This window comes from Austrofundulus limnaeus, unplaced genomic scaffold (genome assembly GCF_001266775.1).
Source record: "Austrofundulus limnaeus strain Quisiro unplaced genomic scaffold, Austrofundulus_limnaeus-1.0 Scaffold510, whole genome shotgun sequence".
NCBI classification, from domain to species: domain Eukaryota; kingdom Metazoa; phylum Chordata; class Actinopteri; order Cyprinodontiformes; family Rivulidae; genus Austrofundulus; species Austrofundulus limnaeus.
Window position 1 is genome coordinate 11,830 of NW_013952912.1, and position 14,857 is coordinate 26,686.

The 14,857-nt window shown below is 38.5% G+C and overlaps 2 protein-coding genes and 2 long non-coding RNA genes across 6 annotated transcripts in view; 1 reads left to right on the forward strand and 3 right to left on the reverse strand.

The window, feature by feature from the left end:
• Window positions 1-4,070, reverse strand: part of LOC106530329 (uncharacterized) — a 15,560-nt gene extending 11,490 nt beyond the window's left edge. For all 3 annotated transcript variants that reach the window (XR_001311772.1, XR_001311771.1, XR_001311770.1), the window contains exon 1: window positions 3,640-4,070. This is a non-coding gene — a long non-coding RNA (uncharacterized LOC106530329). The remainder of the gene's footprint in view (window positions 1-3,639) is intronic.
• si:dkey-12h9.6 (macoilin-1) overlaps window positions 1-7,756 on the forward strand; it is a gene marked incomplete at its 3' end in the record, with an annotated part of 10,845 nt that extends 3,089 nt beyond the window's left edge. The window contains 8 exon segments of the mRNA XM_014025920.1: window positions 1,132-1,255; window positions 1,546-1,724; window positions 2,400-2,859; window positions 2,930-3,088; window positions 3,311-3,481; window positions 5,307-5,433; window positions 6,016-6,190; window positions 7,568-7,756. Coding sequence (XP_013881374.1) covers window positions 1,132-1,255; window positions 1,546-1,724; window positions 2,400-2,859; window positions 2,930-3,088; window positions 3,311-3,481; window positions 5,307-5,433; window positions 6,016-6,190; window positions 7,568-7,756 — 1,584 coding nt within the window.
• Window positions 7,757-11,865: 4,109 nt separating this feature from the next.
• Window positions 11,866-14,857, reverse strand: part of LOC106530328 (uncharacterized) — a 14,561-nt gene continuing 11,569 nt past the window's right edge. Inside the window, exon 3 of the long non-coding RNA XR_001311769.1 lies at window positions 11,866-11,885. This is a non-coding gene — a long non-coding RNA (uncharacterized LOC106530328). The remainder of the gene's footprint in view (window positions 11,886-14,857) is intronic.
• LOC106530327 (nuclear receptor-binding protein) lies at window positions 12,004-14,399 on the reverse strand. The gene is made up of 7 exons (XM_014025923.1): window positions 14,067-14,399; window positions 13,931-13,981; window positions 13,689-13,824; window positions 13,521-13,574; window positions 13,319-13,382; window positions 12,697-12,752; window positions 12,004-12,600 (listed from the first exon to the last, which is right to left on the reverse strand). Exons 1-7 carry the CDS (start codon window positions 14,192-14,194, stop codon window positions 12,505-12,507), a joined length of 585 nt encoding a protein of 194 aa, XP_013881377.1. The 5' UTR covers window positions 14,195-14,399; the 3' UTR covers window positions 12,004-12,504.

Here is a 14,857-nt window from a genome sequence, read left to right on the forward strand (position 1 = left end):
ACACACACACACACACACACACACACACACACACACACACACACGTCACAACACAATAGTTGTATGAATGCTTTTTCAGCATTTACGCTATAGTTTTACTATTTTTTTTCACGTACTTTCTACTATTTTAACTGCAATACTTTACAAAATATTTAATTTATTTACTAACCTTTCCACTAAACTCTTTTCAATTCCTTGAAAAGCATTGTATAAAATCTGCTTCAGGATACTTCCTCACTTTTTGCCTTTTGTTGCTACTTCAAGGTACTAGCTAGCTTTTTGCTTTTTTTTTTTTAGCTTTTAGCTAGCCTTTTGCAACCTACATTTAGACATTTAGACACAAAATGGAATTTGTCTATTTGATGTAAAGTTTCTTTACAGGTACACAGAATTTGTCTGAATACAGTATTTTATGTAAAGTACTTAACCTTGTAAATGCTTAAATAAAGTCTAAAAATAATCAATTCTTAAAACAAGTGTAACATTTTAATTAAACTGATTTATTGCCTTAAGATAAAATAGTTAAAAACAAACATCACATGACAAAAATGGCATAATTATGTAAATTGGATGGTAGAAACAAGTTTTAAAATCAATGTCTCTGTTACAAGACATTTTCTTTTTGCTTTAGGGGGCCGAGTTGAACAAATATAGTTTTTAAAATGATTTTGAAGCTGCTTGATTGAAAGAAATCAACAAACTGTAAAAGTTTGCAGCCTCCTTTGTTGTATTTTTCATGTTTAAGCAAATATTTTTGTTGGGAAGCAGTTTATTTTAACCCCTCTTAAAAACTTAAAATCTGAAAGCCTTTTGTTCAGATAATAGTATAAAATCTGTGTATACTGTTTAATATTTATAGTGCCTTCACTTAATCTTCCAGAGCCTTATCTACTTACTAATATCAAACTGACTCCCTCTCTTTATTTTGTGGATAAAATATCTAATATTCCCAAAAAACAATAAAAACTTTGATTTTTTTAAATATTTTATTTCATCTAAATCAGCTCAAATCTAAAGAAATCATAATTTCTAAATCTTCTTAGTTTTCATTTACATCCCAGAGTTTTATCTCTGAGGCTCAGACATTTTCCAGTGATTTTTTTTCCCACTAAATCCTGTTTTTATGTCCAGAGAAGGGCATCTGTATATCGACGGTGTCCCTGTGGATCATGCTGGTGTACACAGAGGCTTCGCTTCGACTCAAAGACCTCAGTACCTCCCATCCCAACCTCTCTCATCTTTTCGCTGCACACTGGTAAGCAAATTTGATCTGCCTCAAATGTTGCATAATGCCTGCTTTAAAGAGTGTTACAATAAATTATCAACACACATTGTGTTTTTTTACTGAGCATTTCTGCTGAGCGTCAGTTAAAGTGTAGTTAAAAATCATTTTTTCACCTTTTGGTTGATGATTAGTGCAGACTGAGGTGCTACATGAGGTGTGAAAAACACAAAGTAAATGTGAGAGGAGTAATTAATGTCAGATTCTGCAGCGCACATTGTTTTTGTTTTTTGTATTTTTTCCTCCTACATTTTGCTTTTCAGCATTGGATATCCCGTCGTCTATCTGGGGTTCGATGCCACCTGCTACTTCACCAACGTTTTTAAGCTGCGGGTTCAGAAAGCCGTTCAGAGCGACAACGACTTTCACATGCACCTCCTTCAGCACTCGCTCCCGCCAGGTCTGCAGGTTTACTCCAAGACCAGCACAGATGGCAGCAGCAGTAAGTCTGCACCTGCAGAATCCACTCACTGACACTTAAAAATAACAGTTAACTGAGTAAACATGACATTTCTGTAATAATCAGTTCGATTCAATACTTTTATTCTTGTTCATTCAATAAATAAGCTGCTTTATGTGACAGAGAAACGGCCAGACTCAGACATTTTACTGTAATTTTCATATAAAAGAAGAGCAAAGAGCAGCTCTGATTGTCTGAAAGAGTAATTTGATTTACCAGCTGGCTTCAATCATTTCTTTTTATCGGTTTAAACTCTCGTGTTACAGAACAATAAGAGGGATTCAGTGACCTGCCAACTTCCCAAAAGGTTCTGAGTAATAAATCTTCCAGTGTTGGATTTCTTATCATTCATCATTACTTTTCCAGATAGTCTCCACAGCCGTAGGTGTCAAATATTTTCACACGTTGTGGATTTTATGTGCAAAAAACAGTTTAAACTCTATATATTAAGGCTTAAAACGTCCTCTAACTCAGTGATTCTCAAACTATTTCTGCTGGTACTCCCACGTTTCCAATCAGACAAACAGATATTTGAATTTCAACCTTTGTTGCGCTTTACTTGAATCGTTTGCAGCGACTGTAACATTAAATTTCTACTTTTGTTCCAACTTTCCTCTGAGTCTGCAGCATTGATTGGTTTGCTTATTCTTCCTCCAGGCTCTAAATGGAAGTTCAAGCCTGAGTCGAGTCAGTACCAGTGTCAGAACGGCGCTGTGGTGTCCCACGATGACGCTCACAGTGTAGACTGCCTTCAGATTCGCAGCGAGGAGCGTGGAGCGGAGGTGAGGTCGGTGGAATCGAACCGACGGCCGGCGACGTTATTCAAACCCGCTGCTGCTGCTGCTGCTGAGTCCAAAGACCAGCTTCACGGCGGGGAAGGGTCAGAAACCTCTGCAACCCCAGAAAGTCTACCTCACGAGGAGCAGGGAAGCAAAGCCCCACGGGCGGCCAAAAACTCCTCGCCTAAAGCCCGCAGAGGCAGCACGAACACTCCTTCACCTCCTGCAGGAAGGACGGAGAAGAAACCGAGGAGCTCGAAAACAATCAGCCCCAACAGGAGCACAGAGGAGAAGAGCACCGCGGTGGCTCAGAACTATCACGCCGAGCAAATGAACAAGTAAGGAGCCGGTAATTTCAGCTCAGCTGGGTGGTTAAAGTGATGTTAAAAGGTTGTTTGCTGACGTCAGGCTTGAGGCGGAGCTGCGGAGGCTGAGGGGCGAGCTGCAGGTGAGCAGGCAGAGCGAGCAGGAGCTGCGGAGTCACGTCTGTAACTTGACGAACAGCGAGAGGAGCCTGAGGCCAGAGGTGTCCCTCCTCAGACAGTCCAACATGCTGCTCCAGAGCAAGTGAGCGCTTCACGAAACCCCCTGAGAGAGCGAACTGTGTCTCTGTGGGCGGGTTGTTTTATTCATTACATCATCGTTAAACCTCAAACTGTCACAACTGAAAACAGACAGAACCTTTAAACCTGATGAGCCCCAAAACAAAGTGTCAGGATTCAGTTTTATTCTGTAATGTTCTCAAGTAAAGGAAATAATATTTTGTCCACTTTAATGCTCTGTGCCCAGGATTCTGTGCTTGACTAAAACCAAGCAGCGCGACAAGCAGACCAGCATGATGCTGGAGAAAAAGAGCAGAGCCGAGGCAGAAGCCAGACTCGCTGCTGAGAAGCAGTTGGCCGAGCTTCAGGCTCAGAAACTGGAGGAGGCGGCGAGCGCTGCACGGAGTCTGACAAACAGGTAAATCACTCCTGCCAAGCCTCTCCTTTTCCAGAAAGCCACTCGGTGCTTTCAAACGACGCTTTTATCTACATTTGTGTCCCGCTGAGTCTGATTACCTGCTGTGGAGAGAGAACAGCCAAACAAACGATAGATTAGTCTGAGTTATGATTACTCACCTTCTTGTTGGGAGTTGGATGAGAAGATCAACAACACTGCAGCTCTTTAACCCACAGGTCTGAAAGTGGTTTTGATCGCCTCATCTGACTGACAGCAATGAAACAGATGCACTGATGAGCCACAACAATATGACCTCTCACCGGTAATGTCATGACACAATGTTCTGAACAGAACTAAATTCCACACTGGATGCTAGTAATAGGCATTTTAAGTAAAAACATGTTTCCAATTCGTCAGTTTCTCTTAGAATATTTAACTTGAATTAAGGTTTACTCACCCACATTCTGCAGCCAAATAAAACAAAGGCTTCAGGTGCAGAGACATGTGCTGCTGCTTATTCTGCTAGCTTTTACTTCATATTCCTTCATTTTCACAGGTGCAATGGACCTGATTCAATGTCAAACAAAACAAGTTGCTCTTAGATGCTCCTCCAGGGTTATTATAGTTAATTAAAACTGACTAAATAACGAAAACTGAAATTGAAAAAACATTTTAGTTAATCAAAATAAACAAAAACTTTAATAAAATGAAAAGAAGATGACAGCTAACTAAAACTGTAAAATCTTTTTACAAAACTAACTAAAACTAACTGAAACTATAGATTGAATATCCATAGTTTTAGTGTTTGTCAATTTATTTTGAGCTGTGTGGACTGATTAAACKAATCATTATTTATTTATCTATTTATTTCAAACTGAGTTGTTTCACATTAGCTGTGGGCAACAACATTTGTTTACAGTCTGCTGCTCAGCGTCGTCTGCCAAATGACGACAACAAAAGTTGCGAGAAAGCACAACGTCCACTTTGGGATTTTTTTAAATGACTGCGAGAAAAATAAAAGCAGGTGTCTTGTAGTGGAAACAGGTGATAAAACAGGTGAAATACTTCTCAAGGGAAAAACTGCATGAATCAAACTCACACAAGATGCTAACTATGACTATCTTGACACGCTAGCTTCTCTCAGTATCTCACGTGAAAAACAAGCAACAAAAGAAGCACTGGGTTGGGGACAACTATTGTCATCGTCCTAAAATAATCGCACCGCTCCTTTTTTGGGCAAAATTGAGTTACGCAATTATTTTAGAAACGTGTCGCTATAATGGACACTTTCACTGGTGACCAAAAAGTTGTTGGTTAGTTAACTCGTAGTAATACCTCAAAGCTCAGGATGCATTAGCAAATATGTTTAGTCAAACTATAAAAAAAACTAATAAAAACTAAACTCAACTAAAACTAAGCATTAAAAATGCATTAATAACTAATAAAAACTAGCAAATCCACTGTAAAAACTAATTAAAACTAACTGAATTAATAAAAAAAAGTCACAACGAAATAAAACTAAACTATAATAAAAAATCCAAAACTATTATAACCTTGCTCAGATCAGGGCGTGGACGAAGAGTTATAATAAGGAGTTTAAACCAAAGCATTGCAGTTCCACTTTATATAGACCTAAAATGAAGGATTTAAATGTGAAAAGGAAGGATTTAAAAGCATGGCATCTCCTTTAAGTGAGTGGTCATATTGTTTAGGCTGATTGGTATATATAAAAGCAGTTCCTGTTTGAATTTGTGTCTTTAAAGCAACATAAAACTCTGTAACCTGATTGTTTTCACCGCTAACGACCCCGACTGAAACCCGGTGTTCTCTTCGTCTCCTACACCAGGCAGGAACACTGTGAAACCCAAATGTTAAGGAAAAGAGTTAAAGATCTAGAAACAGAGTACAAACAACTACAGCTGGAGTATCAAGTGAAAGAGACTCGTGTGGTAGATCTAGAGAGAGAGATCGAGGTATCTTTTCACTCTATTTGGGAATGAACTTGTGAGTTTTTTTAAGTGTTTGTGAGTCTCAAGTGGTGGTTTGCTGTCTTGATCTAGTCTTTTTTTAATTTATTGTCTTGAAGTTTGTTAGCAAACCGAATGGGTTTTCATTGGGAACATTTAGTGTTTGTGTTTATTTTCGCCTGCAGTCAACATCTTGGTTTTGTCACCTCATCAGTATGCAGTATTATTGAATGGTTGTTGTTTTTTGTGTTTGCGTTGTTGTATTTTGTGGCATTTGATCTCATTTTAGTGCCATTTTTCTCCATGATGCATGCCGAGACAAAAGCTGTAACTGTCATGAAAATGTTGCTCTGAGGTTACTTGGTTTAAAAGAAAAAATCAACTTTTAGGATTTCTCGGTAAAAATGTTCATGTTTGGTGAATTGGGCGGCCAAACATGTTTGAAAACTGTTGTGTTTTGGTTCCCTGAGAAAATCCATCAAGGTTTGTGTTCCTGAAAGCAAAAGAAATAAAACCCGCTCAGGGAAACCAAAGCACCAGCCCCCTCGTGCAGGTGTTCTTATTGCGGATATTTGTTGTTGGACTCAGGCTTTGGGGAAGTACCGCTGCGTGGAGAAAGAGACGGACGTGTTGCTCTGCACGTTGTCGGCCATGCAGGAGAAGGCTCAACATCTGGAGTACAACCTGAGCGCCGAGACCCGGATCAAGCTGGACCTGTTCTCTGCGCTCGGAGACGCCCGCAGGCAGCTGGAAATCGCTCAAGGTGTGCCCTCTACTCCTCTGAAATGATCGTCTTTTTCATTTTTTATTTTATCTTTTTTAATCCTTCAATTACTTTTAAATTTTTTACTTTGCTTGAATGTTTTTATCCCTGTATATACATTTATTTTGAAGAAATGGGCCATGGGATTAAGGACAAGTTTTTAAACCAGAAAAGTATTTTTTAAATCCCGAAAATAAAGTTGTAATATTATGAGAACTCCTACACGGCAAAGCAGTCTTACTGCTGTGTTAAAATGAGGAATTTTAAGCATTGTCTGGAGTTATACTTTGGTTTTACAAATAAAGACTTAAATACTTAATCCTTTAACACATCCACTGCTGTTTGGTTGAACTGGTTACGTCAGATCTTGATATCGCAGCTTTTTTCCTCATTAAAATGGCTCTCTCTTGTAATATTACGACTTTATTCTGCTAAAATTATGAATTTATTCTGGTATTATTATTATCATTATTATTATTATTATTATTATTATTATTATTATATGTGTGATGAGGTTTTGATGGAAATTTGGATCCAACAGCACCACCATGTGGTCATAAAGCACATTACACATGACTTCACTCCTTACAGGATGATTTATTTAAAAAGACTAGTCGTTTAAACCAGTTTTACCAAAACATTTTAAACAAAGGTGACATCTTTACGCAAAATGACAGTTTCTAACAAACACAATGAAGTTTAAATATACAAAAGTTTGCATTACTAACACTATATATAACCATGAGACAAGTATTTATATTTTAAATTTATTGTCCATTAGATAAAATACTAAATTTATTAAATAGCTAAAAAAGTCACATCCAAAACAACAGATAGAATCTTGTGGTCAGAAAATCTTTTAGATGAATATTTAAATGGATTTAAAGAGACAGCCTCAAAATGAGTTGATTCTGATGCACCTCAGAAAAGGGGTGGGGCTTGTGGAGTTCCAGACCAAAACATTGCAGTTCCACTTTATATAGACTCCAGCTGAAGGATTTAAATGTAAAAAAATACAGGATTTGAAATCATGACATGTCTCCTTTAAACTAAAATTTGAAATGTTTTGATCTTATTCCCCTCAGCAGCACCTGCTGTTTTAGGAAAATTTCCTCCAAATCCAAAACTTTCTATTTCTTTTTATTACCCAGCTGTCATTGCACCTGTCTGACAGAGCCGGTGTTAGTGTCATTACTCATGTAGTCATCATGCAGCAGCAGATGACTCACTGCAGTTAGTACAATGACAATAAAGGCATCATCAATCAATCAATTAATCAATAATGTCATGCTCTTCAGTCATAAACAATACTTTACATGTTTTGAGCAAACTTTAAGCTGCAGCTCCACCTCATGCATACACTTGCCTGTCTGACAGATAAAGTGAAGAAGCAGGACAGAGAAATCCGTCAGATGAAGCAGAAGATCGCAGAAGTGATGGCGGTCAGCCCCGGCGTGTCCTACGTGGCTCCGCGGCCGCAGGTACCTCAGTATCTCACCAAGTTTCTCAACTCTGAGCGCTACATGCTGAATCCACGGGCGCTGATGTACCAGTGTCTGAAGAAATAAAAAAAATAAAAAAAGATCAGAAAGGGACAATGCCTTCTTCTTCAGGACCAGAGGAGTTATTTTCTACCAGAGCTAAAGACGCCTGCTTCCAGACACAAGCCTCCACGAGTCCAATGCCTTTCTCTGCACGGTTGGTGCTAACCTGATACCATTCTTTACGTCTCCTGTTTCTCCCATATCAAAACTCCAAGAGTTTCACTCGAAAAACGAGGTATTTAATATGCAGAGCTGCTGAAGGCGGCGTTTTATCCATAACCATGAAATATGACGTCAGCAGAGAGAAGCACATCAACACACTGATTCAGACTCTGTTTGATCTGATGACACATCAGGAAGTATTGTTGAAATATCCTCATTATTATCAAAAGATCTTTTATTTGATTAAAACCAAAAGGAGTCCTGCTGCAGCTGTTAAATATCTAAAATATTAAAACGTTCATAAAAACTTAGTTATTTATCAGGTTTCTTTGTAAGAAGTAAAAAATGGATTTCAGTGGTGGGCGTGATTCCACTAATCAGCTAATAGCTGATTAGCTTTTCACTAACTTTTAAAATTGTTAGCGGACCAGTTAGCTTCCGCTAAATTAGGTTTTGCCAACTTTAAGTCTGCTAACAGCTAATTAACTAGCTAACATCAACAGGTTTGTGTCGGTCCCATCAGTCTTCAGCTGGACTTGATGCAGACTGAGTGACATCGTCTTAGCAGTTAGCTATTAGTGGTAGCTTCTGCTAATGTTTTACTTTAGAAGTTAGCGTTAGTGAAGCCATATTTTTAGTTAGCAGATTATGACTTAGTAAAGCTAACTTTTTGGTTAGTTGTGCCCACCACTGGTGGATTTATACTCAATCAGAAACATCTGATTTTGCTGACATGGTTCTTTTTCTGCACTCTAAAAAGAGAGTGGAGCGAAAACTCCCTCCCACTGCAGCTCACGTCACGCGAAAACTGAAAAGACAGTGACGGAATGGTTCGCAAAGTGGATGTTTATTGTTGGAGGAAGGTTTGGTATTTTTGCTAACAGAGGAAAATATCACTAAATGTCTCCGTGCTGCCCGGCCGAGGCGTACTGTGTTGTCCAATCTCCTTTCACAAGTTCTTTGACTTCCAGTCTTATTTGATTATCTTTGTAAAGACAGCTGCTGATCCTCAGCAGATCAGTTGAAGCAAAATGAGAGCAGTGTAACTACGCCCTGAAAAGTCTTATATACACACAAACATCTTGCAAAACAAAAGTTTTGGCAGACTGAACAAAAATACACAATTTCTATCACAAAACAATGTCAGTGAGAAAAATGTTCAGCACTTCTCATTGAGAATAAATCCACTTTAAAGAATGTAATCATTTATTTTGCTGCAGTATTGACTAAAAAGCATAAAATAATAGTGTTCATCTCTGCTAAATCCCTAATACAGCATTTTCAAATTGGACATTTAGCTTTGTTGTGATTAAAAAAAAGTCTATTATCTTCTAACTAAATATCCTGCTGAGCTGTGACATCATAATCAAAGTCAGAACAGTGAAACTGGAGCAGCTAAATGGAATTTAGCCATAATTTCTCCTCTTGTTTACAACAATAAACACTCTAATGTAAACATACTTGCTCTCATGTATTTGAGATTCGAAGCCGTAACAGATTTTGGTGTTTTTGTCTGAAATTTTATAGTGAAATGAATCAAATATCTCAATTGTAAAGAGATCAAAGAGGAACAATATGAGTGGAAAATAAGTGGAATTAGTGATGGACTTTCTATGAATTTTAAATCTAAAATGTCTGTATTTAATAACATTCAAAATAGGTCTGAGCGATATTCTTTTTATGTACCTTTTGGGAGCATAAATGTGATTAATAAACTTGCTTTTAAAAAAAAATAAATTAAAAAAGAAGACAAATGTCTTGATGATTGTAAATAGAGAAATATTTGGAATGTGCTGAAATTCAGACAGAAGTTGTGATTTTAACGAGTTAACTTGATTTTTTATTCTTGAAAAAAGCTCTGTGTTTTGGAATGAGACCCTTCAGAGTCGGATGACATTCTTTGGATCAGCTGACGCTCTGTCGTCATTGCAACCCAGTGGGCAGGGCGACGCGTGGAAGCTGTTAAAACGAGGCGGTTTGTGACGGGGAAACGTAAAACCAAACGAGGCTCACGGATTTAATTACTGTGCCTACATAATACTTTCAAACTGGAAGGTAAAACACTAATTAAATGTGACAGTGATGTGTTTGAAGTGCTATGTACTGTTTTTGTAGTTTTTTTACTCACAAATGTACAGAATTTAAAATATTCATCACGCCACTGAAAAACTGGAAGGGGGTCGTGGCCGTTTTGGTAGCTTTTTATTTAGAGCGTGTTTTCTTAGCGTGTTTTATATGAAAGCTATTTTTTAGTCTCACCGTACTTCTCTTTTACTGCTGTCATTTTTACAGGAGTTTTTTTTTTTTTGTCGGCATGAATTGTGTTTTCTTCAACCACACCTTGTGAATTTCTTGTATACATGATTATACTCGTACAAGGGCTACCATTTGTAAAACGTTTTTGAACAGTGACACTCTGAAGCGAGATCACACTTGAGACACACCAGGATGGGGTTTTGTATGAATTATTTGAATAAACTATTGAATTTTGTCTGATCTGTGCATCTGTGGGAAACTTTATTCTGCCTTAAAGTCTCGTATGATCCCTTTTAATAATCAGATTCATAACCATTGAAGTGTAAGACACCAAACAAACAAAGGCATCGGGGTGCTGCGAGACATTTTTATTCTTTTCTTCAAGAAGTGTAAAAAGGTCGAAGCATTGTGGAAACAGAGCAGACAGTGAAGATGGCTGCAAGCAGGCCAGGCAGTCCTGCACTGGTATCTACAGACCCTGCTGGGAGGTAGTTACAGCATAGAAAACATGAGACCAGATGAGCCACGACGTACTTCCTGTTGAGACCGCGGGACATTTCCAACAACTGAGCACCGTCGCACTGACTGTCTCTGCTAACTACTGGACTGGTGTGATAGATTCAATTAAATCCTTAAAAAAAAAAACAGGAAAAACACAACTGAACCAACTCTACAAGCCAGTGTATTCTGTGCACAGGTTTCCACGTAGACACGAACAGAAAGCCAAAAATCCACCCGACCAACATCTTTAACGACACTAAATGAAACGACTCATCGAACTGACGTGTTTTAATATTGACCCACAGGTTTATTTTTAAACAAAGTCACAGCAGGAGTTAAAGAACAAGCAACTACAATCATCCAATCAACCAGCAGCCTTCTATAGAGCGCCAAATGTAAAATGAAAAGTTAAAAAATGTCACTAACATTTTTCATCATTTAGCTCACTGTTCTTACATTTAGCTCATGTTTAATAAACGCTAAAAATATTTAAATATTAAATCTAAAAGTTAAACCTTAAACGTTGAAGTTCACATTTAGGTATTTTGAAATGGAATCGAGCAGAGTATGACATCATCATCCTGAGACAATAGCAACTGCTAGCGCTCCAACGCAGCTTAAGCTTCCCTATAAGACATAACTTTCAGTTCTGGCTGGTGTCTGTGCAGCACTTCAAACTGCTGGACTACAGGGATCACCCGGATTGTTTTTTATGAACACATTGTGAATTTAGCGGCCATTGTTGTTTGTTGCAGGATGATGACATCCTGGTAAACAGACGCTTACCTCTACTAACGCTGCTAAAAAAAATTAAAATCTAAATTCAAAATGTGTTCATAAAAACATATGGGTGGTCCCTGTGGTCCAGCAGTTCAAGTGCAGCTCAAACACCAGCCAGAACCGCAAGTTTCATGTCTTGTAGGTAAGCTTTAGCTGCGTTGGAGCTAATGGTTGCTAATGTCTCAGGATGATGACATAACATGAGCCGAGCACCAACGGGAAAGTTTGTGTTCCATTCCAAAATACCTAAATGTTAACTTCAACATTTAAGGTTTAATTTTAAATTTAGATTTAAACATTTAGCTTTAGGATTTAATATCTAAATATATTTGTTAACATTTAAATTTAACATTTAGTAAAAATTAGCTAAATGTAAGAACAGTGAGCTAAATAATGAATAATATGTTTGTGATATTTTTTAACATTTCATTTTACACATGGCGCCCCACAGCCTCTAGCTTCAGAAAAAAAAGCTGCACAAATAAATAATTATTTTTAGCTCATGGGATTGTGTCGCTGTTGAATACTTTTAAGTTTGTCGTGTTGTTAAAGAAATAAACTCACGCCACATCCATTTCCTCGCTAGTTTAATGCTTTTCAAGAAGGCTTCTGAAAACCGGAGACCTCACGCCGCCGTAACGCAGCACACTTCATTACGTCGGGACGACAAACAGACCAAACTATCAAACAAGTAAAAATGTTTTAAAATACAATTTTAACACTGTCTTAAAGAAAACACTTGAGTTTTCTGCTTTTTGCTCACTTCTTCACCACTTAAGAAGCGACAGAAATAAGAAAATAGGCAAAACTTGTGTGTTTTTCATTAAGTTTCTACTAGAATTCCCTCTTAAAAGAAAAGCAGATGGCTGTGTTGGATGAGCGGCGGAGCAGCAACCACTTAGTGGCAACTTTTCCCACCAGAAGATACGAGAAGAAGCGACAGGATCTGCGATCAGACCGAGGCTTCCTCCTCTGTCCTCGTGAAGCTTTCCTGCGACTCAAGACGTGGAGCAAAAGAAAAAACAAACTAGTCCCGCTGTGGAGGATGAGGAGTGCTGAGAGAGTCCTCCACTACGAGGAGACCGTCACCGGGTTCAGAGATCCGTTCCGGCTGTAGAACTTGGAGAAGGCCTCTTCGAGAACGGATGCGAGTCGCGGCTGATCGCCCTGAAACAGAGAGACAGACATGGAGAAAGACCCTCAGCTGTGGGTTTCAGAGGTTTTCTTGGTGGCGTTTTGTCTCGGGTGGGGGGATGACCTCACCTCGCTGATGAATCCCAGCTGAACGAGCTCCACAGCCAGAGCCTGAACGTTCTCATCTGAAACAACAAGTTTTGTTTGATCAAAACTCCTAACATTAAAAACATACAGGAGGATTCTGACCATATGGTCCAGTCCTCCTGGTGGGTCACCATCCTGCCTGTTTTAGAGGTTTCTCTGTGTTGAAGCAGAGAAACAATGAAAACATGCAGGACAGTCCCTCCAGGACCAGGATTAGACCCCAGATTCAGACTGTTTACCTAGAAGAGAAATATTTATGTTCAAAAATGTAATTATGCAGATTAAAAAACTTAACACTAAGTAAAACCAACTAAATGAAAAAATACACAATTTCTAAAAGATAATTACGGCCAAAACCTTAAAAACTGAGGTTTGAACCTGAAGTAAACACAACTACATTTATCTTTTAATTACAAAAACATCAAGCATGACTGATTATCAGAGCAATTTTTAAACAAGTGAAGTCTGAACCTGTTTTTATTTTTTCCAGACTTATCCAGACTGTGAACCTCAGAAACCAGATGTGTTTTTTGTTTTAAACTGTAGGAACTCTTGAGAAGTTGAGCTCTATGAAGGACAGAGAAGGGAATGATGAAATCCTTACTTGGTAACAAATCACAGCTCAGGTGTCTGTTCAGTTTATCCTCCAGCTTCAACAACAACGTCAGCTGGAAGAAAGGAAAAAAACAGGCAAACTCCTCAAACAGTAGAAACGAAGCGAGTCTTGTTGAGACTGGATTTGAAAAAAAAAAAAAACTCAAAGATGATCTGCTCAGCAGGGTTGGGGTTACTGGACTGAGACTCACGTGGTGTTTTGTTCCCTCGTCAACGGGCTCGATGTTACACTGCATCTGAAGGACCTGGAAGAACAAGACCACAACTCTGTCTCAAACAGAAACATTTAGAGAACATTTTTCTGTTTAACTGTTTATAAACAGACAAGCTGCACGCCGACGGACTCTTTCAGATCTTACCTTCCTGGTCTCGAGCTCCGCAGGTTCAGGTGTTGGCGTTTTGACGGAGGGGGGGACGACGGGCAGCTTCACAGCTTCCTGCTGAGGCTGCTGTGGACGGGAAATCCCAAAAGCAGTCAGAGGATAGATCCCGTTCCTGACCAAACAAGACAAAAACATTTTCAAATGCGACAGCAAAAAATAAATAAAATAAAAGGTTTTACTGCAAAACTGAGAAGATCTGCTGCAAATGTTTGTTTTACCTCACGTCTTCCAGAAACTTGTCCAGCTCGAGGGCAGGAAACTGAGAGAGCCTGATGGAAAATTAAAAAAAATAATAATAAAAATCCTGCATCCAACAGCGTTTGTTATATTTGCTCCTCCAGCTTTTAAACTTACTTCATCTGAACTCCCTCCTTGGCCTCAACGATCACCAGGTTTGGGTCCATGTTCTTCGTCATCTCCTCTAAAGCATTTTCTGGAATCATGTCTAGGATGAATAAAGAATATACCAATAACTGGGACATGATTGCTAAAACGGATAGTTTCAGTCTAAAAACACTGCAGTTAATACGCTTTAAAGCCACTTATGTGAAGAGAACAGAGAAAATATTGATTTTTTTGTGCTTTGATAATTAAGATTTGTATAAAACCGAGTCGATCCATCTGCTGATCCCAGTTTCTCTACCTGCTGCTGTAGTTCTGGGAAATCCCTTCATTTAATGTTTAGCATCGTTGTGAAGCTTCAGGATCTCCTTTTTAAACCTACGTCTGGAATTCTGGTCAATGTGGCCAAAGATTTGGTGAGTTTTTGTGCTTTGAAAACATGTTGAGTTATTTTCTTTTTTTTTTTAATTTGGGAAACGTTAAACGTTTTATCTTAGTCTTATTTTATACATCAAGTAAACTCTGACACCTGTCAAATACAAATAATCTGTGGCATCAAATAACAGTATGTTTTTCTGTGTGTTTTACTGGGAAACACGTTTAATTACTGCAGATTTTTACAGCTGAGTCAATAAAACAGGAAGTGCAGTTTGAGCTGTTTAAGACAACAAACGGTTCTGAAGAAGTTTGGAACCTGAGGGAGAAAATGTGCCTCTTTAAACTGAGGACACTAAATGACAATATTTAAGCAGATAAAACTGTGTGTGTGTGTGTGTGTGTGTGTGTGTGTGTGTGTGTGTGTG

Bases quoted from the DNA above. Each gene is read 5' to 3' on its own strand.
- LOC106530327 (XM_014025923.1), bottom strand. From the start codon at position 14,194: ATGTCCCAGTTATTGGTATATTCTTTATTCATCCTAGACATGATTCCA. The intron at 13,383-13,520 runs GTGAGTCTCAGT...CCTTTCTTCCAG, and splicing joins ACGAGGGAACAAAACACCAC to CTGACGTTGTTGTTGAAGCT. The intron at 12,753-13,318 runs GTAAGGATTTCA...TTGTTGTTTCAG, and splicing joins GAGCTGTGATTTGTTACCAA to ATGAGAACGTTCAGGCTCTG.